This window comes from Exserohilum turcica, assembly GCF_000359705.1.
Source record: "Exserohilum turcica Et28A unplaced genomic scaffold SETTUscaffold_12, whole genome shotgun sequence".
NCBI lineage: Eukaryota > Fungi > Ascomycota > Dothideomycetes > Pleosporales > Pleosporaceae > Exserohilum > Exserohilum turcicum.
Window position 1 is genome coordinate 314695 of NW_007359937.1, and position 27063 is coordinate 341757.

The 27063-nt window shown below is 46.6% G+C and overlaps 8 protein-coding genes and 2 non-coding genes across 10 annotated transcripts; 3 read left to right on the forward strand and 7 right to left on the reverse strand.

The window, feature by feature from the left end:
• Positions 1 to 8053: 8053 nt before the first annotated feature.
• On the reverse strand, positions 8054 to 9786 carry SETTUDRAFT_159183 (uncharacterized protein; the record flags this gene model as incomplete). Its single annotated transcript, XM_008024377.1, has 2 exons — positions 8054 to 9323; positions 9392 to 9786. The coding sequence occupies 2 exons, from the start codon at positions 9784 to 9786 to the stop codon at positions 8054 to 8056; spliced, it is 1665 nt and encodes a 554-aa protein (XP_008022568.1).
• Positions 9787 to 13321: 3535 nt separating this feature from the next.
• Positions 13322 to 13407, reverse strand: SETTUDRAFT_t107. Its single transcript has one exon. It is a non-coding gene; the product is annotated as a tRNA-Asp (tRNA).
• A 289-nt stretch (positions 13408 to 13696) lies between these two features.
• SETTUDRAFT_167437 (uncharacterized protein) lies at positions 13697 to 14216 on the reverse strand. Its single transcript, XM_008024378.1, has 2 exons — positions 13995 to 14216; positions 13697 to 13894 (listed from the first exon to the last, which is right to left on the reverse strand). The coding sequence occupies exons 1-2, from the start codon at positions 14056 to 14058 to the stop codon at positions 13773 to 13775; spliced, it is 186 nt and encodes a 61-aa protein (XP_008022569.1). The 5' UTR covers positions 14059 to 14216; the 3' UTR covers positions 13697 to 13772.
• A 309-nt stretch (positions 14217 to 14525) lies between these two features.
• SETTUDRAFT_25906 (uncharacterized protein) lies at positions 14526 to 19180 on the reverse strand (the record flags this gene model as incomplete). The annotated part of the gene is made up of 4 exons (XM_008024204.1): positions 14526 to 14540; positions 14604 to 14677; positions 17369 to 17985; positions 18039 to 19180. The coding sequence occupies 4 exons, from the start codon at positions 19178 to 19180 to the stop codon at positions 14526 to 14528; spliced, it is 1848 nt and encodes a 615-aa protein (XP_008022395.1).
• Positions 19181 to 19444: 264 nt separating this feature from the next.
• On the forward strand, positions 19445 to 20408 carry SETTUDRAFT_167438 (uncharacterized protein). Its single transcript, XM_008024379.1, has 3 exons — positions 19445 to 19596; positions 19652 to 19870; positions 19924 to 20408. Exons 1-3 carry the CDS (start codon positions 19560 to 19562, stop codon positions 20016 to 20018), a joined length of 351 nt encoding a protein of 116 aa, XP_008022570.1. The 5' UTR covers positions 19445 to 19559; the 3' UTR covers positions 20019 to 20408.
• Positions 20409 to 20506: 98 nt separating this feature from the next.
• Positions 20507 to 20606, reverse strand: SETTUDRAFT_t106. The gene has a single exon. It is a non-coding gene; the product is annotated as a tRNA-Ser (tRNA).
• A 31-nt stretch (positions 20607 to 20637) lies between these two features.
• Positions 20638 to 21457, reverse strand: SETTUDRAFT_167439 (uncharacterized protein). Its single transcript, XM_008024380.1, has one exon. The coding sequence runs from the start codon at positions 21321 to 21323 to the stop codon at positions 20985 to 20987; it is 339 nt and encodes a 112-aa protein (XP_008022571.1). The 5' UTR covers positions 21324 to 21457; the 3' UTR covers positions 20638 to 20984.
• Positions 21458 to 21855: 398 nt separating this feature from the next.
• On the reverse strand, positions 21856 to 23649 carry SETTUDRAFT_167440 (uncharacterized protein). Its single transcript, XM_008024381.1, has 2 exons — positions 23158 to 23649; positions 21856 to 23098 (listed from the first exon to the last, which is right to left on the reverse strand). The coding sequence occupies exons 1-2, from the start codon at positions 23503 to 23505 to the stop codon at positions 21968 to 21970; spliced, it is 1479 nt and encodes a 492-aa protein (XP_008022572.1). The 5' UTR covers positions 23506 to 23649; the 3' UTR covers positions 21856 to 21967.
• A 402-nt stretch (positions 23650 to 24051) lies between these two features.
• On the forward strand, positions 24052 to 24507 carry SETTUDRAFT_37257 (uncharacterized protein; the record flags this gene model as incomplete). Its single annotated transcript, XM_008024256.1, has 2 exons — positions 24052 to 24246; positions 24310 to 24507. 2 exons carry the CDS (start codon positions 24052 to 24054, stop codon positions 24505 to 24507), a joined length of 393 nt encoding a protein of 130 aa, XP_008022447.1.
• Positions 24508 to 24835: 328 nt separating this feature from the next.
• On the forward strand, positions 24836 to 26498 carry SETTUDRAFT_104259 (uncharacterized protein; the record flags this gene model as incomplete). The annotated part of the gene is made up of 5 exons (XM_008024382.1): positions 24836 to 25022; positions 25205 to 25303; positions 25351 to 25641; positions 25702 to 25961; positions 26058 to 26498. The coding sequence occupies 5 exons, from the start codon at positions 24836 to 24838 to the stop codon at positions 26496 to 26498; spliced, it is 1278 nt and encodes a 425-aa protein (XP_008022573.1).
• Between the last annotated feature and the right edge of the window lie 565 nt (positions 26499 to 27063).

Below are 27063 nucleotides of genomic sequence, written 5' to 3' on the forward strand. Positions count from 1 at the left end.
TCTAAGACTAACGCGCTAGAAAGCGCTTTTAACGCAACTGCGAACTAAATTTAAAGCGCCTAAATAAGCTAGAAGAGGAGGCTATTGTTAGGCGTATTCTTGAAGAGTCTACGCGAGGATTTGCCCCTATAAAGGCTAAGGTTTAAGCAATAGCTAATAAACTGTTAGAGGAGCGTGGTGGCAACCCTTTTGGCAAGAACTAGGTTAACAACTTTGTTAAGCGGACTCCTAAGCTCCGTACGCGCTAGAGCCGTCCCTATGATCACCAGCGAGCCGCCTGCGAGGACCCAGTGGCTATCCAGCGCTGGTTTGACTTAGTCCAGGCGACAAGGCAGAAGTGGGGTATTGTGGACAATGATATCTACAACTTTGACGAAACTAGCTTTATAATAGGCAAGATTTTATTATAGTTAGTTATCACAGGCTTAGAAGGATATAGGAAAAAGAAGCGGGTACAGCTCGGCAACCATAAGTAGGTTACTATGATCTAAGGCGTGGGCGCGTCGGGTCGCTAAATACCACCCTTTGTTGTCTTTGCGGGCAAGGTGCTTATCAACGTCTAGTTTAAGGATTTGCCTGCTAACTAGGTTCTTAAAGTCAGTCCTAATGGCTGGACGAATAATTAGCTTAGTCTTGCCTAGTTAGAGCACTTTGATACCCATACAAAGAGGCATACTATAGGTGGGTATCAACTGCTTATTATTGACGGCCATAAGAGCCACTGCTCTATCGATTTTCAAGATCTTTGCAAGGAGAAGAATATTATTCTTCTCTGCATGCCTCCACACTCGTCTCACCTGTTGTAGCCCCTTGACGTCGCCTGCTTCTCGCCGTTGAAGCGTAAGTATGGCGACGCTGTTTTAGGCTTAGCACGTAACCGCACCTACTATATTAGCAAAGAGACCTTCCTACTAGCCTTTAAGGCTGCTTTTAAGCAGTCTATCACGAAGGAGAATATCCAAGCTAGCTTCAGAGGCGCTGGACTAGTCCCACACGACCCACAGGCTGTGCTATCTAAGCTTGATGTAGTGGTGCAGACGCCAGTACAATCACCGCGACAGGCAGCCGCCTGGGAGGCGCAGACACCACGCAACGCGCGCGAGTTTAAGGCTTAAAGTACTCTTATTCGACAGAGAGTAAGAAACCGCCCTAGGTCTTCTGCAATTTCTCTTAATAAGAAAGTTATGCAGCTAAGTAAAGGGGCTTAGCAAATAGCACATAAGATGACGCTTATAAGGGAGGAAGTAGCTGCTCTTCGAGAGGCTCTAGACATAGCAAATAAGCGTAAGAACCGCAAGCGGCGATACGTACGGACAGAAGAGACTCTTACTGTAGGCAAAGTACAAGAAGTATTAGCTGAACAGGCGGGTAGTAGTCGTGGTGATAGTGAGAGTGCGTCGAAGAGGGTGCGAGGAGAGCGGCGGTGCGGGCGTTGTAAGCAGACTAGACACAACGCTCGTACCTGCGTAGTTAAGATAGATAGTGCAAGTAATAGTAGTAATTCTAATAAATAATTTAGTATCTTGCAATAGTTTATTAACTGTGATAAAAGACTGTAATAACGTGTTGAAGTTGACGCGACGGTACAAAGTGGCCGACTCGCTTGGGTGGCCGACTCGCTTATGAACCACGTTAGTAGACATATAATGAAGAATGAAAACTTGTTTATATAAATGTTCTAATACTAGTTATATTAGTTACGTTTTTTTATGGGTAGAAGTAAACTAAGTAGCTATTACTTCTAGTTCTACGTATAATTAGCTTTTTCCACTTATAATTGCTGTGTAAGTCCTTCTAAAAATACTAATGAAGAATTACCAACTTAATTTCACAGAGGCTGCACATTATTGAAACTATGATTTAGTAATTATTCTACTTGATCATAAGTAATGTTTATAATAATGGAGGTTGTTATACTAACATAGAAAGCTTGATAGCGTATTAAGTTTTATATAACGTACCCCACGGCTTCGCGAGCCACACGGGTTCGCGAGCCACTTTTGCCAAGCCCTCACCAAAACTAGTACATTATGTCCTAAAACAGCCTAACTTTAGCTAATATAGTGCAATAAAATACAAAATGCTATTTAAAGACTACTTCTGCTACATTCTTACAAGTTCGCGCGTTATGCCTAGTCCTATTGCACTGTCCACACCGCCGTTGAGACGGTTCACCCACTTTAGCGCGCTTCTGCTTCTTTAACTTCTTCCCATCACTACGCACCCCAAAGTCCTAGAGAGCAGTTAAGCGCGCCCTATCTTTAACTATTAAGGTCCCCTCCGCCTAAACCCGCTTTCTTTTATGCGATTTTCGTCGCGTTACGGCCTTATTTGCTACTTTAAGCTTAGCGATCTCCTTTTGCGCTAACACTAGCTTATGCGCGATAATCGCTACCCCCTTTAAGACCTTTTTAAAGGCCTCTATAATAGACGTTGGCGAACTATTCGTATGCCTCTAAATTCTCTGCTTTACTAGCGTCGATTGCGACCCTAATTCTAGGGTATTGCTAGGCGTTTGCGACACCTAGGGCTGGTTGTTGATAGGTAGGGGTGATAGAGTGCGTAGCTTGATATTAAGCGTTGATATAACCCGTTCTAGGTTAAATAGGACCAATCTAGCGCCTTAAAACCCTCCTTAGACATTGCTAGCTGTAAATAAGGCGTTAAAAGCCCGCTTAAAGCAAGATAGGAACTCTTGTTTAGTGATGTGGCTAATCTAGCTGCGCATGAGCGATTCGACTTAACGCCCATAGGCCTGCTTTAAAGGGGCAAAACAGCCCACATTAAGAGGCTGCAAGAGGTGGGACGAGTGCGGAGGCATGCAAATAGTGATAATACCATAATCTTTGCAGTACTTTTGGAAATCTAGCAAGTTATGGCTCTTATGGCCGTCAATAATAAGTAGGCAGTAGATACTAACCTTCTTTGTCTTTGTATGCTTATTAAAGTGCTTTAGCCACGCAAGACTAAGCTCATTAGTCGTCCAGCCGTTCTTAGAGACTCCAATAACCTAGTTCTAGGGTATATCGCCGTCCTTATACTAGCCTAAGAGGTGGTGGCGCGCCTTAAGTATGATGAAGGGCGGAATCGTCCACCTGGTCGCATTGATGCCCTGGATGACTGTTGCCTACTCTCTATTGCTAGGCTAGATAGTCTTTAGTCGTCCACGTCTCTCTAAAGCTATAACAACAGCTCTAGGGGCAATCTAGCCTATTATAAAGCTAGTCTTGTTAAAGTTATACGTATTGTCGTCCACAATACTATACTTGGCTTTTATGCGGGCTACTAGGTTAAACTAGGCCTAGATAGTCTTAGGATCCTTATAGAAGGCTCTCTTATAGTCGTACTTGCGATTAAAACGCGTTACAAGCTTAGATCGACGTTTAACGAAGGTACTAGGCTAGTTTTGGCTAACCTAGTCTAGATTACGCTTAGCGCGCAAGGAATTGGCTATATTAGCCACGTCTGCAAGCTAAGGGGGAAATCCACGCGTAACTAGCTTAAGTATATGCTTAATAATCACGTCCTCTTTAAACTTAGTTAGATTTCTTGTTTTTAGCTAGCGATCTGCCTGTAAACGTCGTCCGTCGCGTCTTTAGCTTAGTGTTGTTCGATCTACGTTATAGATAGCTGCAGCGCGTCGTAGAGAGAGAGTCATATCTTGTTTAAGAGCTTAAAGAGCAAGCTATATCTAACATTCACTAGAGGGCTGTAACTGCTATTGTTGTTGCGACATTAGGGTGGGGTAGTAGTTTTGGTGAGGGCTTGGCAAAAGTGGCTCGCGAACCCGTGTGGCTCGCGAAGCCGTGGGGTACGTTAACACTTCATACTTATTATAATTATATCTAGTATTAGCTAGCTGCAAAATTTATTTAGAAGAATTATACTTAGTATTCTTCCTTTAGTAATAATTATTCCTACTAACTATTTTACAATAAACCTTTATATAAATATCTATATCAATGTTAAAGTTTATATTATAAGAAACGCGTACTACGATGTATCAGGCAATAACAAGCTAGAGTTTAGCTTCAATTTCAAATGAATAAAATTTCACTTAAAGTGAGTAGTATTATTTACATAAACTAGTTAGTTATTCAGGTAATCAATTACAAAGTATCATGAAAAGTATTAAAAGGTATTATGAACTAAGACAAAATACTATTGAAACCAAATAATTATAGTAATTAATAGCATGATAGTAGCTATATATGAAAGACTAGAATGAGCATAGCTTTAGTAATATAATAGTACTAATGTTTTTAAGCTTTATAAAGTTAGTACTATCTGTAGGTAGTATATACCTTAGGTAAGCTATTATTATATTATTGCTAGTATCTCTAATCAACTTATACCTCTAATAGGTAGCTACTAATAATAGATACAAAGGAAAAGAAAAGCTAGCTTAGTAGAAGAAAATAAGATATAATACGGTTTATTTAGAGAAATAAGTAGATAGATATAGATAGTATATTTATTACGCTTTTGATTAAAACTATATACATAGAGTTACAATACTACTTCAATAAAATCTTTGTGATTTAAGTTCTATATAATTACTTCAAGTAGATAAAAAATCTAATACAAATGATAAAATTATAAAGTAGTTAAGTAGTGATTATATAATTATGTTAAAAGTATGAAGAAAGTATAAGCCATTAAGTAAAGTAAGAATCAAGTAAAAAAGATGGAATTTAATAGTACATAGTTGTACTTAGAAATACTAAGGGTTTAGATACTAAAGACTAAGTTATAGATGATATACTTCATATATTCTATCTCTCTATATACTAAGTAAGTAATAGAAGATTATGTAAGTTTTTAAATTTCTAGTGGAAGTATCACCTTTTGTCTTTAGCAATGAACTTAAAAATATAATTTATCTTTGTTACTTCCTATCCTATAAATATAGAAGCTTTGATATACTATTTAAACTTGAATAGCGTAAAGATGACTATGTTATTATATAGTATTAGTGTGCTAAAGAGTTTTAATAAATTGATATATATATAACATTACTAGCATAGTGAATAGGTATCTACCTTAGGATCTCTTTTCCTATAAAAGCCGTTCTAATACTAAACCTATTTAGGCAATAGATAGCTAATGTAACGGGCTAGGTAGCCCGCTACAGTACAGATAGCGGTGGCTATCTTATGTATCAACTACGCAACGATATCAGCAGCTCTGATATCTTGTGCCAGCCTTTTTGGCGCGGTGGGCGCGTTGTAGTTGCGTGCGCAGTCTAATAGGACTCGACCCGTTACAGCTTATGCTATAGCTATAATATAGATCCATAAATTACTCATAGATAGTAGTACGCTAGCTATAGTATTTAATAAGTTATTAGCCTACCTACATTACTAAGACTTAGGTCTCGATATACTAGCCTAAAGAGGCATAACTTACTACCTTTCATAGCTAGCGTGCTACTATCCATTAGGAAGTTATTAATCTATCTTGAAGTTATAAAATAAGATACTTAATGCCTAAATAGGTCTAGTATTAGGGGAGCTATTATAAAAAAAGAGATCCTAAGGTAGAGACCTATTCGCTACGCTAAATATAACTGAGTATGTTATCACTATTTTATTCTCGATAAAGAGAATATAAGTAACGTGTTTCACCAGTAAGCGGGCCACCCCAGTATGTGGGCCACTTCCCTATGATATCCCACCTTTGCAACAACAACGCGTAATGTCTTAACAACGCAACGTGTTAAAAACTTATACTAAAGCAGATCTATTTCTTGCTATTACTAATCTTAGTTCTAAACAAAGTTAGAGTGAACGACGCGCTGCTGCCGCCTATAGCGTCCCACGAACAACAATCCAGCGTCGACGAGCTGGACAGCGCCCTCGAAGCGATTGGGAGCCACCAGCAAGGCGCCTAACAAAACTAGAAGAGGAGGCTATTACTATGCGTGTAATAGTCGAGGCTGAGCGAGGACTACCCTGTGGGAAAGACGACGTGCGAGATATGGCCAACAGACTGCTCCGAGAGCGTGGCGGGAAGGAGGTGGGCAAGAACTGGGTTGATAGGTTTGTCTAGCGCAATCCTAAGCTGCGTACGCGCTAGAGCCGTCCATACGATCACCAGCGAGCTCTCTGCGAAGACCTAGCGCTTATTAAGGGCTAGTTTAAGCTAGTTTAGAATATAAAGGCAAAGTATGGTATCGTGGACGAAGATATCTATAACTTTAATAAGACTGGCTTTATTATAGGCAAGATTTTATCACAGTTAGTTATCACGGGCTTAGACAAACTAGGGAGAACAAAGAAGATCCAGCTAGGCAATCGTGAGTAGGTTACGCTAATACAAGGCGTTGGCGCAACAGGCACGCGTATCCTAGCGTTTCTTATCTTCGCTAGCAAGGTTCTAATCTCTACCTAGTTCACAGAGGATCTGCCACGCGACTAGGTGATCTAAGTTATCCTACTAGCTAGACGAACAACGATCTAGCGCTTGACTGGCTTCGTCACTTTGATTCCCATGCGCGGCCTATGGGGACGCATAGGCTGCTTATTATTAACAGCCATGAGAGCCACTGCTTGGTGGATTTCCGAGATCTCTGCGAAGAGATGAAGATAATCCTCCTCTGTATGCCTCCCCACTCGTCGCACCTCTTACAGCCTCTTGATGTGGGCTGCTTCTCGCCGTTAAAGCGCGCGTATGGTGATGCTATCTCGGTCTTAGCACGCAATCGCATCTACTATATTAGCAAAGAAACCTTCCTACTAGCGTTTAAAAAGGCCTATTATAAGGCTATTACACTAGAAAATATCCGCAGAGGGTTCTAAGGTGCTAGACTTTCACCGCACGATTATAACGTTGTTTTATCACAGCTTAACGTCATGCTGCGTACGCCAACTCCACCAGCGCAAGAGACTACTGCTTGGGAGCCGAAAACGCCGCGCAACGCGCGCGAAATGGAGGCGCAGGCTACGCTTATTCGAAACCGTATGCAAATCCAGCAAGGGTCTCCTCAAGTTCTCTTAAGGAGTAGATACAGCAGTCAAGTAAGGGAGCTTAGCAGATAGCTTATAATATAGTGTTAATGTAGGAGAAACTTGATCGCCTTAAAGCTACGATTACTAAAGTAACGAAGCGAAAAACTCGTAAGAGGCGCTACGTACAGGCAAAGGGGTCCTAGACAGTTAGCCAGATAGCTAATTAGATCGCTAAGGCAGAGGGTAGTAGCTATAATGATGGTGCAACGTCTGCGAAGAGGGTGCGTAGTGAACGGCGCTGCGGGCGTTGCAGCCAAATTGGACACAACTCTCGCACTTGTTAAGTAGAATTAGAGGATATAGAGGATAGCAATGCGTCTAAAGAATAATATCTTATTCTACTTAATAAAAAACATTGTAGTGGTGTTGCGCAATACTATTACAAAGATGTAATAGTTTAGGGAGGTGGCCCACATACTGGGGTGGCCCGCTTACTGGTGAAACACGTTAGCTATTATCATTAATTATACCTAGAATATACTCCTAGACTTATTATTACTATATAATATATAATTAAAACACTATCTATAAATTTATAATATAATATATAACAGGCTATACCTAAAAAGTACTTTATATATAATAATATTTCTTAATAGAATACATCTACTCTATCTTCACTTAATATTCATATAATACAAACTTACTTTTACTTATAATATAGTTTACTCCACTCTACTTTTATTTATAGTTAATAAACCTTAACTTTACTATTACTTGAAGTTTATATAACCTAACTATATTTTTTTCCTAACATCTATATATATAACCTAACTCTACTCTATACCTATAATAGGAACCTTAATCTTATTCACTAGTCTATATCTAACCATTCTATTAGTACTAAGTAGTTACTTAATCAGGTAGTGTTAGATACGTGATCTATACTGCGATATAGTCTTTATAGCTTTTATTAATAGAAGCTAAAAATCTAAGAAGTATTTTCTGATACTACAAGCTACTACACAACTCTAGTAACTAATTGCTAAATTATAGTTCTAAGCAGCATATCCCATGCAGAAGACAACGAATCTCAGAATCCATTAGTCAATTCTCTTGGGCTCCTGAGTAGCTTCAATGTGCTCCGGATCTGCCTCTCCAGCTCCCTTCAAGCTCAGTCCGTCGACTGTTGGCGCCTCCATTGCCGCCTGCGTGTGGTTGGTCATGTAAGGCGTAGGATCCTCGACCATGAATGACGCAACAAGTGCCACTACACCGAATGGGATCGTGATATAGAACACAAATTGAAACGTGCGCCCATATGTGTGGCGCACTGCGAGTCTCAATGTCTCCGCAATGGCAGGCGTCATGCCCTCGATCGAGCCTAGGGACGCTACGTACGGCACTCCAATGTTATACGTGATGGCACCGGGAATAATTTTGCCGAGATCAGTCACCTTCAGGCCTGCAGCTAAGGCAGCTCGAGGGATTTCTTCACCAGAATAAGTTTTGAACTTGTTCTGGAAGATGGTGTTGAATATGGCATTGCCAACGGCGCCACCAGCTGAGCGGAACGTGCCTAGAAGACCCATGGCAACACCGAGATGCGAGTACGGTACGTGCAGACTAGCAATGGCATAGCCCAAAATGGTAACCATGAGGAACATGGGAACTCCAAAACTCGGGACAAACGCCCAGGCGATCTTGTGGTTGGGGTTAACGGTGGCTGCGCTTGCTCCGATGAAGATAAGCTGTAAGGCCATACCGATGACGAAGAGCCACTTAATGTGTCCAATCCTGTGGGCAAAGATTGGGATGATGACGCTGACGACGATGCCTTCGATGTTGTTGGGAAGGGCGAGGACGCCGATTTCAATGCCGTTAGTTGTGAACATGTACATAGAACCTTGAGGAAGGACGGCGGAGAGCGAGTTGAAGTTCATGCCAGAGATGAACAGGACAATGCAGATGCACAGAAATCCGCGCCACAACTTAAAGAGCCTTAGCGGGAAGATGGGGTTCTTTGCAATGGTGAAGTCATAAGCAAAACCACAGGCAAGAACTGCTATGCCGAGGAGCATGGGCGCGAGAACCGATGCTCCATGCCAAGGGTGGCCCGCAGATCCGGCCCAGGTAAGGCCAACGAGACAGGTTGCTAGGCCACTAGTAAAGAGTGCGAGACCGAGCCAGTCAACCTCGAGAGTCTGCTGCCATCGGGTCTTGTCGTAGTCGCCGCGGGGGCGGGATACTGGATTGTAGTAGAAGGCTGTCCCGACGAACGTGATGCTCTCGACGATGATGGAGATGTAGAAAATCCAACGCCAAGTGGTATATTTGAGGAGGATGTTGGCAAATAGAACGTTGAATGAGCCCCTGTAGACAAACATGCGATATTAGCGTTGAAGAACGGTATGTATCAGGGGCATACCACAAGGACTTACCAAGGAATCATGATGCCGCCCTCGAGGATGCCAACACCAACAGATCGCCATTTGTTAGGAAGCATTTCTGTAGCCCCAGAATAAGACACAAAGACAAAACCAGCTCCAGCACCGATGACGGTCTCAGCTGCAACCAGGCTGGCAACGCTCTGAGCTGTAGCACCCACAATTGAGCCAATAAGCACAGTAATCTGGCCGGCAAGGACAAGGATCTTGCGCCCAAAGACATCACTGAGGGGGCCAGCAATGGAGAAAGAGCAGGCGCTGGCTAGCGACCAGGCGCCGACGATCCAGGCGAAATCCACATCATTCCCCAGATCCTTCGAGACCTGGACGACAATGGCGGCGAGACAAGTGAAGGGGAGGGGGACCGCAGGACCAAAGGACGCGGCCATACACTGTATGTTCACTCTTTGGTCAGCATGCTATCAAAAGTATTGACATGTTGTTTATTTCACGGGGGTATGAGACGCACAAAGATGGAGGCCCATGTCCTGGCTGTCGCTGAGGCTGTTGCAGGGTTGTCTTCGATGGCGGCGCGATGCGTGTCGTCCTCGAAATGAACCTTGGACTGTGCTTGCGCCGCGAGCAGCTCTTTATTTTGCTGGCCTTTCGCCATGGCGATATCAATGTTAATGTATGGAATCCCCTACTATTAATGCTCGCGGAACAGCGATTGCGTCTTCGTCACCTAGACCGAGCCAGAAACACGGCGTACTGATTAGCATTCCCCTGCCTGGCACGGACGCATACTTAATGGGCGTTGATCAATAAGTATGCTGCCGGCAGTTGCAGAGTGCATTGTCTCCGCCGGCATATCAAACCAGAGCCAAATCGCCGAACGAATCGCGGGGTCGCCAAACTTAGATTCCCACCTCTCCGCACTTTGGGGAAGTGGAGAGGTCTCGGCCATGGTCTGTGGGACGTCTGGGGCTGGTTTTTGGGGTAAACAACTTGCCGTGTGTCTTGCCGATCATAGTATTGTTAAGCCATAAGCTGAGGCAAATGGCCCGAGAAGTCCGGGGAATAGACACATTGCGGGCCGATTAAACAATCTGACTTGTCGGTAAGTAAAGCAGAGTACCCTCGGCCGCAGAGGTGGGCGTTGAATATCATCATAATCAATGGGCTTCTGTTGATAATGTCACCTGTTGAAGCGGAAGCACTGTCCGAACTTTGTACCATTTCAGGTGGCAGAAAGACAGAACCTTTACTTATGAGCGATTGGCTAGCAAGACAGCTGCTCTCGGACTCGCGCTAAAAGCGGAAATTTAGTGGCCCCACCGCCGTCGGTGCAAAACACCCACCACCTCATCAAAAGAAATGGAACAGTCCCTAACTGTACTTTGCCTAGTACTGTTCGATTTCGTTTGATGAGGTGGTGATCACAACCGTAATCAATAGCAGAAGTCTCACCTATGCGGAGAGCTAGCAGTCTCAATTTCAGGATTGATACTTTGGGGCTCTACTTACCTTGAACAGTGCTTACAATTTCATTGAGTCGTGCTAGATAGTTGTTGACTGTTTCGTCGATCTTCTTGCGATCTAGGTTCTCACACACTTCATCGAAGCGCCGCACACCTTGACGCTAATTCGCGCAGTATCTATTGCAATTTCTGCGGGGGATGTAAATTAGGTTGTTTTGGAAATATGAGCTCAGTCCTGGTTCTTTAGAAGATATATACACCGCCGCGATCTGTCACACATTGCCAGACAGCTGTCAGATGAAGATTTGCACATATTGGTTTATTTGTTCCACTGTTCTCACTCCCCGCGTAATGCATTATTAAAAAGGTAAAGTTCATGTCTATTGTAGTATCAGTCTTGAAGTGCTTCTAGAGATCTTGATAAGGTTTATAATTAGTTTCGTACAAGATATCACTATAGCCGTACTTACAATAATGTATAGCGCCACTCTTGATATTCTAAGGAAATCACAGTCCACCTACCAACTGAATCTCCCTATATTAAAGCACGCGGAACCATCTACGACAATACTATAGCATGATTTATACTGGATCGTGCTTCTTCTCTATATTAGCTATATAGTTGTAGATACTTTCGTTAGAAATCACACACCCCTGGATCATGTAGCTATACAATTGATATGGAGCTAACCGCGTTATTGCAGCATTAGCTATATATTATAATTAGTTACATGTTAGCTTAGTTAATATTTTCTTATAAAGGATTAAAATATCGAACTTTATTAGTAGTAGTATTTCTTATTAGCTTCAAAAAGCCTTACTATTGTTCATTAAATAAGTTTTAAAATTTCAAAAATCTGAATCTTAGGTTAAATTTATTAAGTATTTATTATATAATAAACGCTAAAAAAAGGTTAGAAGACGAAAAACGATAAAAAGAAGCTAAAAAAGCTAAAAATAAAAAAAAGCTAGTAGAGCTAGTAAAGCTAGAAAAGCTAAAGAAGCTAAAGAAGCTAAAGAAGCTAAAGAAGCTAAAGAAGCTAAAGAAGCTAAAGAAGCTAAAGAAGCTAAAGAAGCTAAAAAAGCTAGTAGAGCTAGTAGAGCTATGATATTAGTACTTATAGCTAGAGAAGTGCTAAGCAATAGATTGCGTACTTTATTTACTCTATCTATTTATGTACCTAGTAGGTAAGAGGAGCTATTTTAAGTTTGTTAATCTCTACTCAAAGTAAGACCCTTTCTCTTTTGTGATTTACTAGAAAATCATAGCTAGAGAAGTAAAAAAAAAGCTAGAGAAGCTAAAAAAGCCAGAACGCTAGAATAGCTAGAAAAAAAACTAAAGCTGCAGCTATTTTTAGCTCCGTCTCGGGCTGTAGGAATGTGTATGACAATCTGTTTTCACGACGCTAACGTTTTTTGAACATTATTTGCCATAGTAAGCTCTTCTCGTCTAAAGGAGCTTCATCTAGTTATGTAGCTACAGCGTTGGTATCACTCTGTAGTAGCTGGCGTAGTGGCAGTTGATTGCCGACTTTTCTAGAGTTTTGGCGATACTAGCATTATTTAGACAAGTTTATGTCAGAAACAGTAAATACTAGGAGGTTGAATATAGGAGAAACTGACTGTAGACTGTCTGGCTGCCATGTGTTTAAGGTCTGTGATACTGTTACAAGGAACGCGCTGACGAAATCCTCCAAGATTGCTAACCACGAGTGGTTAAAAAGATCACTTGGGTTACTGTTAGCATGATGACCCTTGCGGGGCAATAATCACGTAACTGCTGACATCTAGCAAAGACTGGGCCTCCGGGAGGTGAGTGGGGCAAGGGAGACCATGGTCCTCCCAAACCTCTCTCATAGAAGGGGGGCACGGGAGCACAGGAGTGAGAACACTCGGGATATAGGGATGGATAAGTAGATGTCATTAACTACCCTCGTTGTTTTCCACTCAAATCGTACTGGCTTCATTTCTATTGCAATCTGTATCGCTACCTAAATTGACCATAGCATCTTTCATTTCCATTATTCCTATGATAGCCTGCTATCACAAAGTGGATCTGCCTTGCCTGATGGCAGCAGCCCTTGGCGAGAGAATAGTCACGTGACCGCCCCACAGAGGTGAACGCCTTTCCACGTGCCCTGCCTGCTGGTCTTTCGTCCTGCGACCCTTCGACCAGGGAGGAGTCCTGCTTGTTACCTATATGAATGCTTGGCTTCTTTTGTCGGTTCGTATCCAGATAAGCTTTCCAAAAAGTAAGTAAACACTGTAGCTGTATTACCACACTGCCGCTAGTTTCTCAGTTGCTTTCTTCTAATTAGCTCTCCTCCAGCCACGCTTCCTTCTTTATGCGTGGAGCATGTTCGAAAGTGCAATGATCACGGATCATAGGCTGAGTGATTTGATCACCGCCACTGATCCAACGAGGATAGGCTCTTCCATGGCTATCGGCAATGCCCTGTCTCGTCAGCCTACCTTGAGCCACCGATTAAAATGCAAAAAAAAACTCTCCAGCGGGGAATTGAACCCCGGTCTCCCGCGATCTGCCAATTGCTTGACAAGCGGAAATACTGACCACTATACTACTGAAGACGTTGATAAAAGTAATTTGAACTACAATGATCATATATACATTCACAATATCCGTACAGGAGAAGTGGTCAGGAACCTGAGGGTAGTCTTGAAGAATTCTACGTAGCGGGGGCTTGTGGTGGGTTGGGCGGGGTTGATTATGGTCAAGCCCCACTCGGGGGCCGCAATTCGGAGGTATCGTGAGATCACGAGATGAAGTTACGATCGCTATATCGTCTGGAAAATTTGCTAGGTAAGTACATCTCTTTCTTCTTCGTTCGAAGCCCTCAGTAACACCCTGATTTTTTTTGTCTCATTCGATTGTCGTTACGTGGAAATAATTATTGTCGCCGTCTTAGGCAAAAGATATTTCGGTGATGCGGGGCTTATGGCTGGACTAAAAAAGAAGCTTTGTGGTTGTGCTTGACTACGAATAGCAGCGCCTCCTTTTTGAGACTAAGTTTTCGCTGTTCCACTGCTGGCTGGATACTTCTTCTATTGCGCTTGTAAGGTAAGACGTCCTCTACGCCTATCGAACCTTGAGTGTTGTAGTCTAAGTTTGTTGCATGTGAGCCATACTGATTTCATGTGAAAACGAACATACCAAAAAGACCGCGATTCAATTTTTCGGAAAGCTAGTGGGATGTTTTCTTGATGAGATGCATAAGTCATCAGTTCATCGTTGTGATATACAAAACAGCTATATGCGGTAAAGGTTAAACCCTAGGAGGGGTTCTTTACCAATGGCGGAGTGGCAGCACTCGATGCATATGCAGACATACAACATGGTGGCTATTACGAATCGTGGTGTGTTACTGAGAGCCAGGGAACGGCCTAGAGCTTCACATTTTGTCGCAGAACTGATGTTTGGGTATTATGCTCGTGCAAATTTGGGGTATAACCGACAAAATGAATTGCTGCTACTTCGGTGACTCCATGTAGGATTTCGATAATCGCAAACCTTCCACCGAAAACGTGCAGCCGAGGGATGGACATCATGACAGCAACCAACCAAGTGAGAACATGTACTATGATAAACATATTTCTTCGTCACACTTGGTGTCGTTCACTGTTCCCGTTTTTTTTAAAACAGATCCATACCTAGTTGATCTATATCATGGGAATTAACTGATCGTTATCTAGTTCCCTGTCCACTGCCCCACAGTCAGTTTCACTAGACGATCATACGGATGTTTTTCAACATAAGACTTACTTACCTTGGTGTAGGCTGAGATTAGAGTAGTGTGGCTCCAGCCCGTGTAGCAGTCAAGGCTGTTGCCAATAGGGTTCTCTAGAGAGATCATCAGCCACAAATTCGTACATTAACATTTTACCGGTAAAGCCGAATCCCTGATCCTAGGTGACAGAGCCGGCGATACGGTAAAGGGCTGCGCTCAGGGAGCTATCACTAAGGGTATACCCTGATTTTGTCATTGCTGACATCTCTAGTACTTAACTATCAGCATCCAGCCTCATCTATGTGCGGCACGTGGCTGTTCGTTCTTCTTGCTAAGTTGGTATATCGTTGTTACCGTTGCAGTGACTTATTGCAAGTCGCACACAGGGGGTGAGTAGTCGCTGCAGCACCTGGCTGACCCTATCCAGGTCTATGTAAATGTAAATGACTGCGGGTTGTGGTGTGGCACATTGAGATGGGCTGAAGGCCTCTTGGTGCGTATGGACATAAGATGGTCGGTGAAATGTTCGGTATATTACGCGTTCGATCAACGCTCGAGCCAACAGAAGAGATTTTTCATCAGATCGGCGCTCAGTTATCAACTCTCCTGCAGATATTTGCATGGTTGCTTGTCAAATACAACCTTACTATGCCTGTGCATCTACTCCCTAAGCGTAATGCTTTACATACATTGGACGAACAGCTTTCGTGTGGCAGCCAGCTATAAAATCGCTAGAATTAGTAACGATTTAACTTGCAGGAACTTCATAGAGTCCTGACATATCTTAAGTACAGCGTATGATATATACCAGTAGCTTCCTTGTTACCGTTTCTCAAACAAGATTTCACGTAAGAGAGCGTTGGATAAATTTAAAAATCACGTCTCCAGTTGAAATGAAAATAAATGTTTGCATGCGTTGCACCCTACTAGCTAGCTCCGTTTATTCTTCTCTAAAAATCATTCCTTTGGAACCTTTTAAGAGTCTAGTTTCCAGAGCAGTGGTAGTGCTGTAGACTTCGAGACCGGAACAACACTTCAGATTGTAAATTCTATATTTCACTGTATACTTATAGCTACTCAAGCCATAACCTTCATAGAAAGGACTGTCAATTGCCATAGCTTAGGGATAAAAGAGTATCTGTAATTTTTTAAAATAGTGTTGAATAAATCAAGATATCAGTAGGTTGAGGTTTATGAAATAATCAGCGTTTCTCAATTAAGACTAATAGTCCATTTCAACCATTTGCTTTGATCAAGTATGCAATTACAACCAATATGAGCACAAACGATAATCCACCGAAAGAGGGATTTGTCTTACATGTTAGGTCAATGCAATACAAAGTAAGATCGAGACTTTTGCTTAGTGTCACTATTCTTTTATAGTGTAGTTATAGATGTTAGACTTTTATACATAGTATAGAAGAAAGCTAATATTATTTACCAATGTTTGGGCAACTAGGACTACTTGTGCCCGTACAATAGATCTTTCCTTCATTGTTGTTTCCACAGTTTGGCTTTACTGATTGCAGCGGATAGAAGTGTTGAAAAAAGTTTGGAAAGTAGCCTTTACAATCTCTCTTGTGGGCGTTTAGGTTATTATAATAGCACTAGGGAAGGAGAGCGATATGTTAGACCTAAGGTAGGGTTGTAAAACAAGCTTTTATTTACACAGTAACCACCAACACCACAGGCGCATCCCATATCATCAACTTGGTTATCTTCGCAGCAGATACCTCCTAGGACACCACTCAGGAGGGGAGCCATTGCGAGGATCACTCTCCACTTCATCTTAAGCGAGGAAACTAGGGCTTAACCAGGTGTTTCTAGAGTAAATTGTTACTACTTATACCGTAATGATGTTTTGAAGAGCTAGAGAGGAGATGTTGATTCTAACGTATGCGAAACGTGCGCCAAAGCGAAGAGTGATTGATAGACTTATTTTGTATGAAAATCCTTCCAGCATAGAGTGCGTAGGCAAGATTATATGGGTAGTAAGCGGCTAGTCTTAGTCGCTACCAGGGTTCATATCAATATGGAGCATTGATCGTGTTATAGTACGTAACAGACAAATAGCCCGCTTTTATTTCAAGTAGCTAACCCTCTGTCGTATTTGTGTGGATCACCCTTGGTATCAGATACGAAGTAATCGGTCAGATCACCTTCTTCCTTCATACTCTGTTTGCGCAGTCAGCATTTAGCGTTCACTTAAAACTTCGCTTTGCTCAGTAGGTTGTATTTGCACAATATCACCCTCACCGCCTCGACACAGTACTGTGGGGTGGTAAGATAGATAGGGGAAGGGAAGGTGTTAGCTTACCTAGGGCCTCTATCCTGCAGCCCTATTTTTTAGTACTAAAACTAAGTAAACGTAATGTAGATGCTCGGCTCGGCTCGCCTGCCTAGTACAAATATATACTGATATCAAAGCCTGAGATGCTTTGGAAGCTGTATGCACATGCATGACTAAGAAATATCTACTATTCATGACTTGCTCCGAAACCCTGTCATTACTTTTCTTAAAAGACTGAGGTGGGAGAGTATATACCAAGAGTTCCAAGCAACTCGCTCGACTCGATGAGGCTAGCTAGCTGGAAATCCTGCTCTCGCCATCTTCTTCCCTCGCTGAGCTTTGCGGTTGTGGTTCGCACTCGATCCTTTATTTGCCTCCTTCCTCTGTCGCGAGATCTGCGTGCCTTTGTCATCATTGGGGCCGGCGACACTGCCGCCGCCTCTTCCACCTAATCCACCTCGTCCACCGCCTCGCCCTCGCCCTCGCCCTCTTCCACAGCCTCTTGCGCCCCGACCACCCGATCCGTCACCGCTAACTTCATCTCCAGATACTGCAGGACTCTCCCACCGCGACGATGGTAATTCCCGCTGCTGGCCCTGGAAAGTGGAGTATTTTGCTTCGAGACGACGCAATTGCTTTGGATTGCGTGCCATCATTATCGCCCAGCCTTCAATTGCCTCATCCGTCATGCCCGTCTCACTCTTGAGAGCAGTTCGCGCTTTGCCCTTTCGTGTCTCTGACTCGCGACTGAATAGATCAGGCGTCATAATGTATGCGCGGAACAAAGCCTCTTCGTTCTTATCGCCGAGATCAGCATCTTCGCCTAGTCCAGCTGCAGCTGTATCTACTGATGCGCCGACATCTTCTGCATCATAGGTGTCGTCGCGCTCATCGTCGTCCGAGTCGAAAGCAGCCAGGGCGGCCATGATGGAGGACTTGGCGGGTGCCTTGCTGCGGTCGGAGAGGATCTTGTCAGCACTTAGGTCTTGGCCTCGCCGGCCAATATGAAGGCGAGATGTATCGACGGCGAGCTTGTCGAAATCATCGTCGTCGAATACGTTGCGCCGCTCGGGAAGGTATTGGCTTGAGCGTGGAGGAGGAACTGGCTGTGATGCTGTCGCGGGAGACGGTCTGGAATCTGTGAGCATGAAAGATTGGAGAAGACTAGAAAAGGAAGAACGTACAACTTCTCACTTCGGTCTGCCGCAGCAAGATGCGCTGGCAGTGAGTCTTCTAGCAGATGCGCAGTGACTTGCTCGATATCATCATTGTACTCATCCAAGCATTTTACGATGAACCCAGCCCCTAGATCTGGGAAGAGGTCTTGAATCTGAGTGACGATGCTCATACGATGAACGTGAATCTCGCCAGTAAAAGCGCCATGACCATAGGTATCCTGACTTGCTTTTGCTTTGCCCTTGTCCACTTTACGCCGGATCAACTGCTTAGGTCGGGCAACACTCGCTTGACGGAACGCGCTGAGTGACGCTGCCGTATTCTTGACTCGTGTGGCTTCGGGAGCCACAGCTTTGTCTCGGACTTTCTCCAGGAAGGGCGTATTGGTGACCAGATCTGCTACTAGAGTTTTCTTGCCTGGCTCTTTCTTCTGCTCTTGCTCTTCGCTAGACTTTAGGCTGTACAAGTGGTCGGAAAGGAGTGAATAGTTGGGCTTTGGGCCTTCTAATGCTGCTGTGAGACCAAGGTATGCTACTGTGACTAGCTTCTTCTGCATTCCTTGGGGTACCCGAGGATACGCCGCCACAAGTGCATCTAGGAAGTCAGATCCCGTGAGCATATACATACTCGTGTCCGTGGAAGCTTTGAGGAGCGGGCCTATCCTATCAAGCGTGCTTTCCGTCTCCTCTGGCCGCTTTGACTCGAGGTTCCTGATCAACGAAGTTTTTGCTGTTTGAAGTGATTTTTCAATGGTCGCACCCTTTCGCTTCCACAAACCCTGCAACAGCGTACGGAGTTGCTCACTCTTTGGGTAAACATGGCAGATATCAGACAGAGCCGACCAGCCAAGGAGAGCATCCGGGACTCCATCTCGTGAAAGGACTCTGTGGATCAGAAAGAAGGCCTTTTTTCGCAACGATGGTACGCTCGGTGCCAGCGCGTCATCATGTGCCAGTTGATGGAAAAACGACGTCAGAAACGGAGTGAGCGTATCCTTCTCCTGTATTGCTGATGCAAACTGCTGGTCTCGCGCTCGCAGGTATAGCTCGGCTAATGAGTCCCAGGCATCCAGATATAGTTGCCGTTCTTCAGCCAGTATGCTCTTTCTGACTTTTGCGTCAGGGAATGGCGCAAAGTGGGGTAGTGACATTACTTTTGGCGGCTCTGAAGGCGATGGGCAAAGCAGGGGAAGATTCGTAACGAGCGCACCGCAGTATTTGCGAGCAGGTCCTTATTGGGGATTCAAATTTGGTGTCCATCTTGAGCCATGTAGTCATGATGGCTCATGGGACAGGCTGCCGAGCGATCAAATGGAGCGATGCCCGATGCGGCGCTAGTGGCCGCAATCTTGGCGGCCGCCGCCCACACGGAATTTCGGCGTCGCGAAAGATTTCAACGACCACGAACGCCGTCGCCAATTCGAAAAGCCACCCCAGTCATCACATTACCGAGATCGAGGATCCAGGTCGTGACTGGAATCTACACTCAGCACCTACAACAGCCAACACTCCATCCACCAACCCGACAAGATGTCTTACAACAAGCCCGAGAAGGACTTTGGCGAGGGTAAGGAACTGCATACACGGCATTGACCAAAGACGAGTTCTCACGCGCCGCGCAGGTCCCAAGATCCACAAGATCCGAATCACCCTCACCTCGCGCAATGTCAAGTCCCTCGAGAAGGTCTGCCAGGAGCTCATCGACCGTGCGAAGAACAAGGAGCTCCGTGTCAAGGGCCCCGTCCGCCTGCCCACCAAGCACCTGAAGATCACCACCCGCAAGACCCCTTGCGGTGAGGGTTCCAAGACTTGGGACACGTACGAGATGCGCATCCACAAGCGTAAGTGGCGCGGGTTGGAAAATAGGTGTGAGCATGGCTAACAGCGGGAACAGGCCTCATCGACCTCCACGCCCCCACCGAGGTCGTCAAGCAGATCATCATCAACATCGAGGCTGGTGTCGAGGTTGAGGTTACCATTGCCGCTTAAGCGCTTGCTTTGGCAAGGGATTGGACGAGTGTCAAGGGTCTGAATAGACAAGTGGCTATGAACAGCTATAGCAGCTGGGACATGAAATGTAATGATTCAAGACTCGACCTCTTTTATGTGCTGTGTCCTTGAGGTTATTGCTCTGCATGCTATGATTCCATAGTTGCCATGCGTATGGTGTCGTGCCGTGAAGATAGAAACGATAGCGTAAAGCTGGTAAGGGCAGACACACGCTTAGTAGGGTAGAAATAGTGCGGGACAAAGTGGTGACGAGAAAGATTCAGTGAGAAAAGAGGTGCACTGCAAGAGCGAAAGAAGGGTTGAAGGAAGCCTGGAGTATGCAAAATCTGGAAACTCGGCAGCCCTAAAGCTTGCAGAGACGAAGATATTGAACCAAAAAAAAGTAAATTCAGAAAAGATTTAGGCTCAGTCAATTTCGGGGCACCGCTCCGGAACCAAAGTCAGCAAAAATAGAGAACATCTGAAACCGTCGTTGACAAGATTCGAACTTGCGCGCCCGAAGGCATATGATTACTGAATAAATGGAGATATTCGAGTCATACCCATTAACCACTCTGGCACAACGACTATTGGTTGTTGTTCAATTGATGGTGAGAAAGGTGGTTTGTAGATCTATATACCAATACATTGATCCCCTTGCTTCGAGCTTCCTACAGATGGTCTTGGATGTTGCGATAGCGGAAGTGGGATCAGCACCCCACTCTTGCTACCTGAAAACCTTATAGATGAACTCTATGCATGTGTATGTGAACCGCGAATTTGTAGAATGCAATAAATACATGTGTACAAATCAGTTGAATGATATTCCTTCTATGTACCGTATATTTACTGTATATGTAGATCTACGCTTGATGAGATTCCCAGTCAATGCATGTATATCGTATATCCCTATATCCCTAGAATATGCTGCAAGAAGGAAGAAACATGTATAAAAGGCATTTCTCTTCACTGCCAAAACTTGGTCACGTCCTCGAATTTCAATGCGCTGCCTCCACGCACGGCGCTACTGCTCAGCGTCGAGGATGACGAGGCATTGCTTGACGCCAGCTTTGCAGCGGGCTGCTCGGTGGTGGTGTTAGTGCCGATGCCCCAGCGCGCAAGCTCCTCTTGGCTTTCGTTCCACTCGTCGCCTGTGCTTTGCGATGGTAGGGGCAATGCTGTTGCTGCGACGGCATGTTGCATCTCGGGTTGCGAGTAGAGGGTATGGCGCTGGGCGCGGCAGTGGCCAATGGTGTGGTCGTGTTGGTTTGTGCAAACAGCAGCGATGCTTGTAGTTGCCGTCATTGTTGTTGGTTGTTGTTTGGTACGACGGAGATTTGCTTGTGTGTCGTGTAATGTACTTGTTGATGGGTAGTAGGTAGTAGTAATGTTGGGTTGATTGCTTTGTGTGGATGATGCCAAAGTAAGTATGCAAAGGCCTTTTTATATACCGGGCGTACGTAGCTGGCACACAAGAACGTGGCAGTGTTGCGCAACAAAAAAAACCACGTCGATAAGCAACCGCGATACACAACATGACAAAGCGTTGTGCTTGCTGTGATGGCAAGGTGACTTTTGCAACGCGGTGCTGCGTGAGTGGCGTCATGAGACGGTATTGCGTATGCTAATTCGGTTGTGGTGGTGAGATTGGAGCACATCACACCACCACTGGGTTTGGCCGGCGTGAGCGAAAGCGCACGACACGCGGGAATAAGCGGAGCATGGGAAGGCAGCGGAACGGCATACAAGGGAGCCATAGGGTTTCTTGGAAATTGTAGTTTGCAAGGTAAGAATCAGGGTATCTTTAACTATGTAGCTAGACGGTGGGATGCAAAAAAAAAATAAAAAAAAAGAAAGGTAGACGGTGGAATGTGAAAAGGGGAATGCACGGAAGGCGAAGAAAGATAGCCAGACAGTGGAATGAGCAAAAAGCAGCAGAAGCACATGATTCACAGATCCTCGCCGATGCGCGAAGATTCCGACACTGGCGGTGAGGGAGGAGGATGCGAAATATCGAGATAGGATCGCTTCGCGTGCGGCAGGTCGTTTGCGTCTTCTTCTGCGCGTGCGCGCTTGTGCAACGCATTGGCTGGTTCAACATGTATTTGTGGTAATGCAGAATGGCCTCGTGAAGATTGCGATGTCTGCTGTGATTGTCGTGCCTCCTTTCGCTTGACAACGGCCTTCTTCCACTGCGCCACGACGCGCACAATCGAAGCAATGTGCTCAAACTGTGAAATGGGCGGCGCAGACTCCATGTCGACCCATTCAATCTTGCGCAGGCCCATGAGGGCCTTGTTGGCAAAGGCCTTGGAAAGCGCCTTGGTCATAAACTCAATCTGCTGCTGGTTCAAGGTCGGGTCGCGGAGGCCGAACCGCAGCGTCAGATAGCCCTTGGGCTTGGAGCGCCAGCCTGGCGGGTGCAAGGCATGGGGTTTGGCGAGCTTCAGCGGGGCCAGGAAGATGTGCTGCTCGCTGTGGTGGGCGCTCTTCCCGCGAGACCATATCTGCGAGGGCGTGTCCTTGCGCCTGGGATCCATGTTGACGCGCTGGTACAGGCGAAAGGTGGAGATGGGGCCCTCGCCGTCTTCGTTGAGCAGTTCCTTGAGCGCGTCGATGAGGGCGCGGGTATACGAGTTCTTGCCCGGCGCCTCGGTCGTCTGGTCAATGGCACACGCGCTCAGCAGTTCGAAGCGCTTGTGCCCGTCCTTGGTCGACTTGACAAAGTTGCTCGAGTAGCACGTGTCGAGAATGGTCAGGACGTCGCCCTCGACGTCCTCGTGGCGGAGCAGGTCCTCGGCCTTGTTCCAGGTGGCGCGCGCATTCCTGCCGAGCGCTCGGTCGTGCAGCAGCGCGTTGCTGGCCAGGCTGCCCGTGAGCTCGAGGCATTTGCGTGCCTCGTTGAAGACGCCGTGGCCGGTGTAGTATACAATGAGGAGGTTGTCGGGGCCGTCGTGCCTGCAGATGAAGTCGCTGACGTAGCTGTCGAGCTGGTGCTGCGGCTTCTTGCCGACGTTCAGCTCGACAATGGTCGTCGTGTAGTTGAACGAGTCGCGGAAGAGGGCGTCGAGCTCGCGGGCCTGTGTGTTGCAGTCAGCCGTGGCCGTGTCCGCCACGGCCAGCCTCTCCTCCCACGCACCTCATCGCCCGTCTTGAGCTCGTCCAGCTGGTCCGCCCACTTGATAATCAGCACCGCGACATGCGAGTAGCCCTCGGGCAGGTCCATGTTGCGCGCAATCGCCTCGGCCCACCACGTCTGCATCTCTGCCGCCTTCTCCTGGTAGTCGACATCGCCCGCGCTCGCCACGCTTTCGACCGGCCGCCCCTCGCCCGGCGCCAGCGAACCATCTTGGCCCAGCTCGTCGTCAATCGACTGGATCCTGATGTCGGCATGGATCACTTTGTTCGGGTACGGGTTCACGACGCGAGGCGCCATGTCGGCCACCACCGCGTCGGCGACACGCGCGCTGAGGTCTGAAAGAGCCATGAATCAGGAAAGGGGCGAGATGGCTGCTGCAGAGCGTGAGGTTTGCAGCAGCGGCCATAATGAATGAAAGCGTTCACAGCAGCAGCAGCAGCCGCCGCCTTTCAGCCCCCATCTCGAGCGGGACATGCAGCATGCTTCCCATAGCGCGGGCGTGAAGGGCCTTGTACAAGCCCCACCAGCCCATTGGGGGCCGAAAGCCCAGCGACCACCATGCATTTTCCAAGTTTGTCGGACCGCGGGGGGCTGGCGTTTTTATGCGAACGGCCGCCATGGCAAATGGCAATCAATTGAGCCGGCTTGCTCAGCAACCAGGCGCCTGTCGTGCGCCCTGCTCGCGGCTCGCTGGCGTCGTCGTGCCCCAGGCGGCGGCTGTGCAAGCAAATGGGCCCCCAACCGCAATCGCCATCTGCGTTGCATGGGCCTGCAGCAAGCGCGCTTTTGAGAGGCCAGCAACAAGGTCCTGTATAATAACAGCCACTTCTTCTCGTCCTCGACGGTTGCGTGCACAAGGCTGTTCTGCCTCACTTCCCGCTCCCCACACAAGCCATGGCGACCAGCACACTCCAGCATCACCAGCCCATACAGGCCGACGACATGCCTTCTCCAGTCTTGCCGTCTCCGCCGCACGGGGCTGACCACCAGCCACACGACGACTATGTTGCCTCATCACTCCAAGACGCAACCCCAGACGAAATCCCAGACACAAAGTCCGGCGTGCGCGTGGATCCCGCCGCCGCCATGGTAAGCCCCGGACCCGACGCCCTACATCACAGACAATGCCTTGCAATGTCTAACATGTCTTAGGCAAGCGCGCGCTTCAGAAAAGGCGATGTTGTCCAGAAGCCAGTCTTGGCCAACGGCATGCGCACAAAGGGTGTCTTTACAGTCTACAATCGCCGCATCAGCTCGGCGGGCTATGTCGAATACCAGCTCAAGAGTGTCTACAACTTGCAGGTGGAAAGCGGCTGGACACGTGAAAAGGAACTGAAGCCGGGAAGCTGAGCATGCGAACACGGCGTGTGGCTGAGCTCACAGGAATGCTGCCAGGCAGCTGGGAAAGACATGCGCACAGCCAATTGTGGAACAGGCGTCCGGGGCGTTTGGGGGCTGAGTTTATTGAGGCGGCAAACAGCCTTGACACATCTCACAAATGGATCCTCTTCATCCTACTACATACACTGCTGTTCCGCCACAGCCTGTTGAGCCACAGTTCATTCTTCACGTTCGTCTGAGCATTTCTGGCTTCCGCGCAAAAGTTTTCATCCTCTCAATCGCTTTTTTTCCGTCGCAGTTCGCTTAGTTCCAGCTCATAATGACCCCTCCTCGTACCATGACCGGAGAGACCTTGGCCGACGAGAAGACGCCTCAATCCCCAGCATCCCCAGCATCACCTACAAACACAGATACAGATGCAACGCTGGCAGGTGACGGCTTCGTCGAAACCGCAGAAGACGCCCACTCTACGATCCAGTCGTCAGTGCGGACGGATTCGATTGACATTGAGAGTGCACAGCCTCGTACGTGATCCTGCTCACCCATTTGGCCCCCAAACTGTATCGTCTTGGCCGCACGACCCTAGTCAGCATGCAGCTATAGCATGTGAGCTTATCCTGGCGTTCAGCCTCGTACGTACGCTATGGCTCTGAGATACTGAATTGCTGTATGCGCTTTGTCCAACCCGAACACTAACATTGAATAGAAGGAAGGAAAAAGCGGCCCCAATTGCTCAAACGCATAACAAAGCCATTCTGCTCAGACCCAGAGCCAGAATATGTAACGGAAAACAGAACGCGAAAGCGTAAGCAAATGGTTGATCTTACACGACATGTTGCTAACCAGCAGTAGTAGAGCAAACCCCCAACGGCTTCCCCCGACTTGCCGCCTTCCAATCCAGCGAGCCAAACTTTTCCCTATACCGCTCCTTCAACTACCTGCATTCGCGCGTCCTCCTCGATCTTCAGGATGAAATCACCAGCCTGGAAAAAGAACTCGATGAAATCGACTGGGACGACTACGACCAAGATGCCAATCGCTTGAAATGTCGCGACTTTGATTCCCAGCAGCCCGACGGCGACGGCGCGCCCCGTACGCGGCGTATCGTGCTCGGCGAGATCAAGTCGAAGCTCATAGAATATGGTAACTACCTCTCTCACTCTCTACAAACAATCCGCGGAGCATGCTGACAAGGATATCAAGACGAAGTCCTCATCAAAGCACGCACGCTGGAATCCTTCCAGCGGCCATCTGACCGCAACTACCGCAGCGTGCGGCGCTACTGCCACAACGAGAAGCCGTTGCTGGACGCGGAAATGGATGCGCTCCGCAGCAAAGAAGACATTGTCTCGCTGCACAATGGGCGCGAATGGGCCACGTTCGATGGCGGCGTTGAAACGCTCATCGGGCAGATTGATCGCGTGCTACGAAAAGTCTTTAGGACTGAATCCCTGCCGCTACAGGTATGTTCGTAATAACCCAATCCCTCAGATTTTATATTCCCCTGAAATGTCACGTGTAGATGTGCAGATGTGTGCATGCTAACAGGTTACTTGTAGAAATACTTCCGCACCCCAGAAGCTCAGGAGAAAACAACAAATCCCTACGTCTCCTTTTACAGCTCCTCGCGCATCGACAAGCTCGTCAACGTACTCATCACCATTGTCATTTTCGCCCTGCTCGTCGTCCCCGTCGTCACAATGTACCAACTCACCAATACAGCTGCGCATTACGAATCCCCTTCTTCCCCTTCCTCTTCCTCTTCTGCTGCTTCGTCTTCTTCGGCAGCAGCAGCGGCGGCGGTCAATGCAGGAGCCGCCAACGTCAACAAGCGCGATACGTTCAATGCTGTTGGCGTGTTAATGGTGTTTACGCTCTTGTTCAGCGCGGCCATGAGTCTGCTGACCAAGGCGGCGCGGCATGAGCTTTTTGCTGCGTCGGCGGCATATTGTGCGATTTTAGTTGTGTTCATTGGGAATTTCACGGGGCCGGGGAATTGAGACATGTGTGTGTGTAATGACTTTATGAATCATGAACTTCATTTTATTGTATACATTGTTTTGCTGGCTAGAGGTGTGCTACCGTCTGCCACTGTCGACTTGATGCCCGTTTTTACATCCTTCCCTTCGCTGTAACCTGGGGTTGAGGTTCATAGATGGGATTCCCGGTCCTTCGACCCTGTGGCGTTTTCAAGTCGTGGTGGCTTGTATCAGGGGAGCGCGCTAGGTCGCACACATAGCATATGGACTGGTAGATGGACCTGTCCCTCATTTTTTTCTTCTTTTGCACATGTCCATTTATCGTATACCCGTTTTTTTTCAAGATTATCTTCAGGCATGTCGCATTGAATTGTAAACATCTGGAGATGGATTAAATTTGTATAACGTATGTGGCAAGCGAGCGCCGCACCCCACCAAACCTGCGCACCTCTCCTATCTCAACGAACAATGGCTCAACGTAGCGCTACTCAATTAGCTTTAAATGAAGCAGATATTCAGCTTGCTATTTCTTCTATTAATCTCTATTAAACACAAAGTAATCGTCGCGCTGCTGCTGTCTACAACG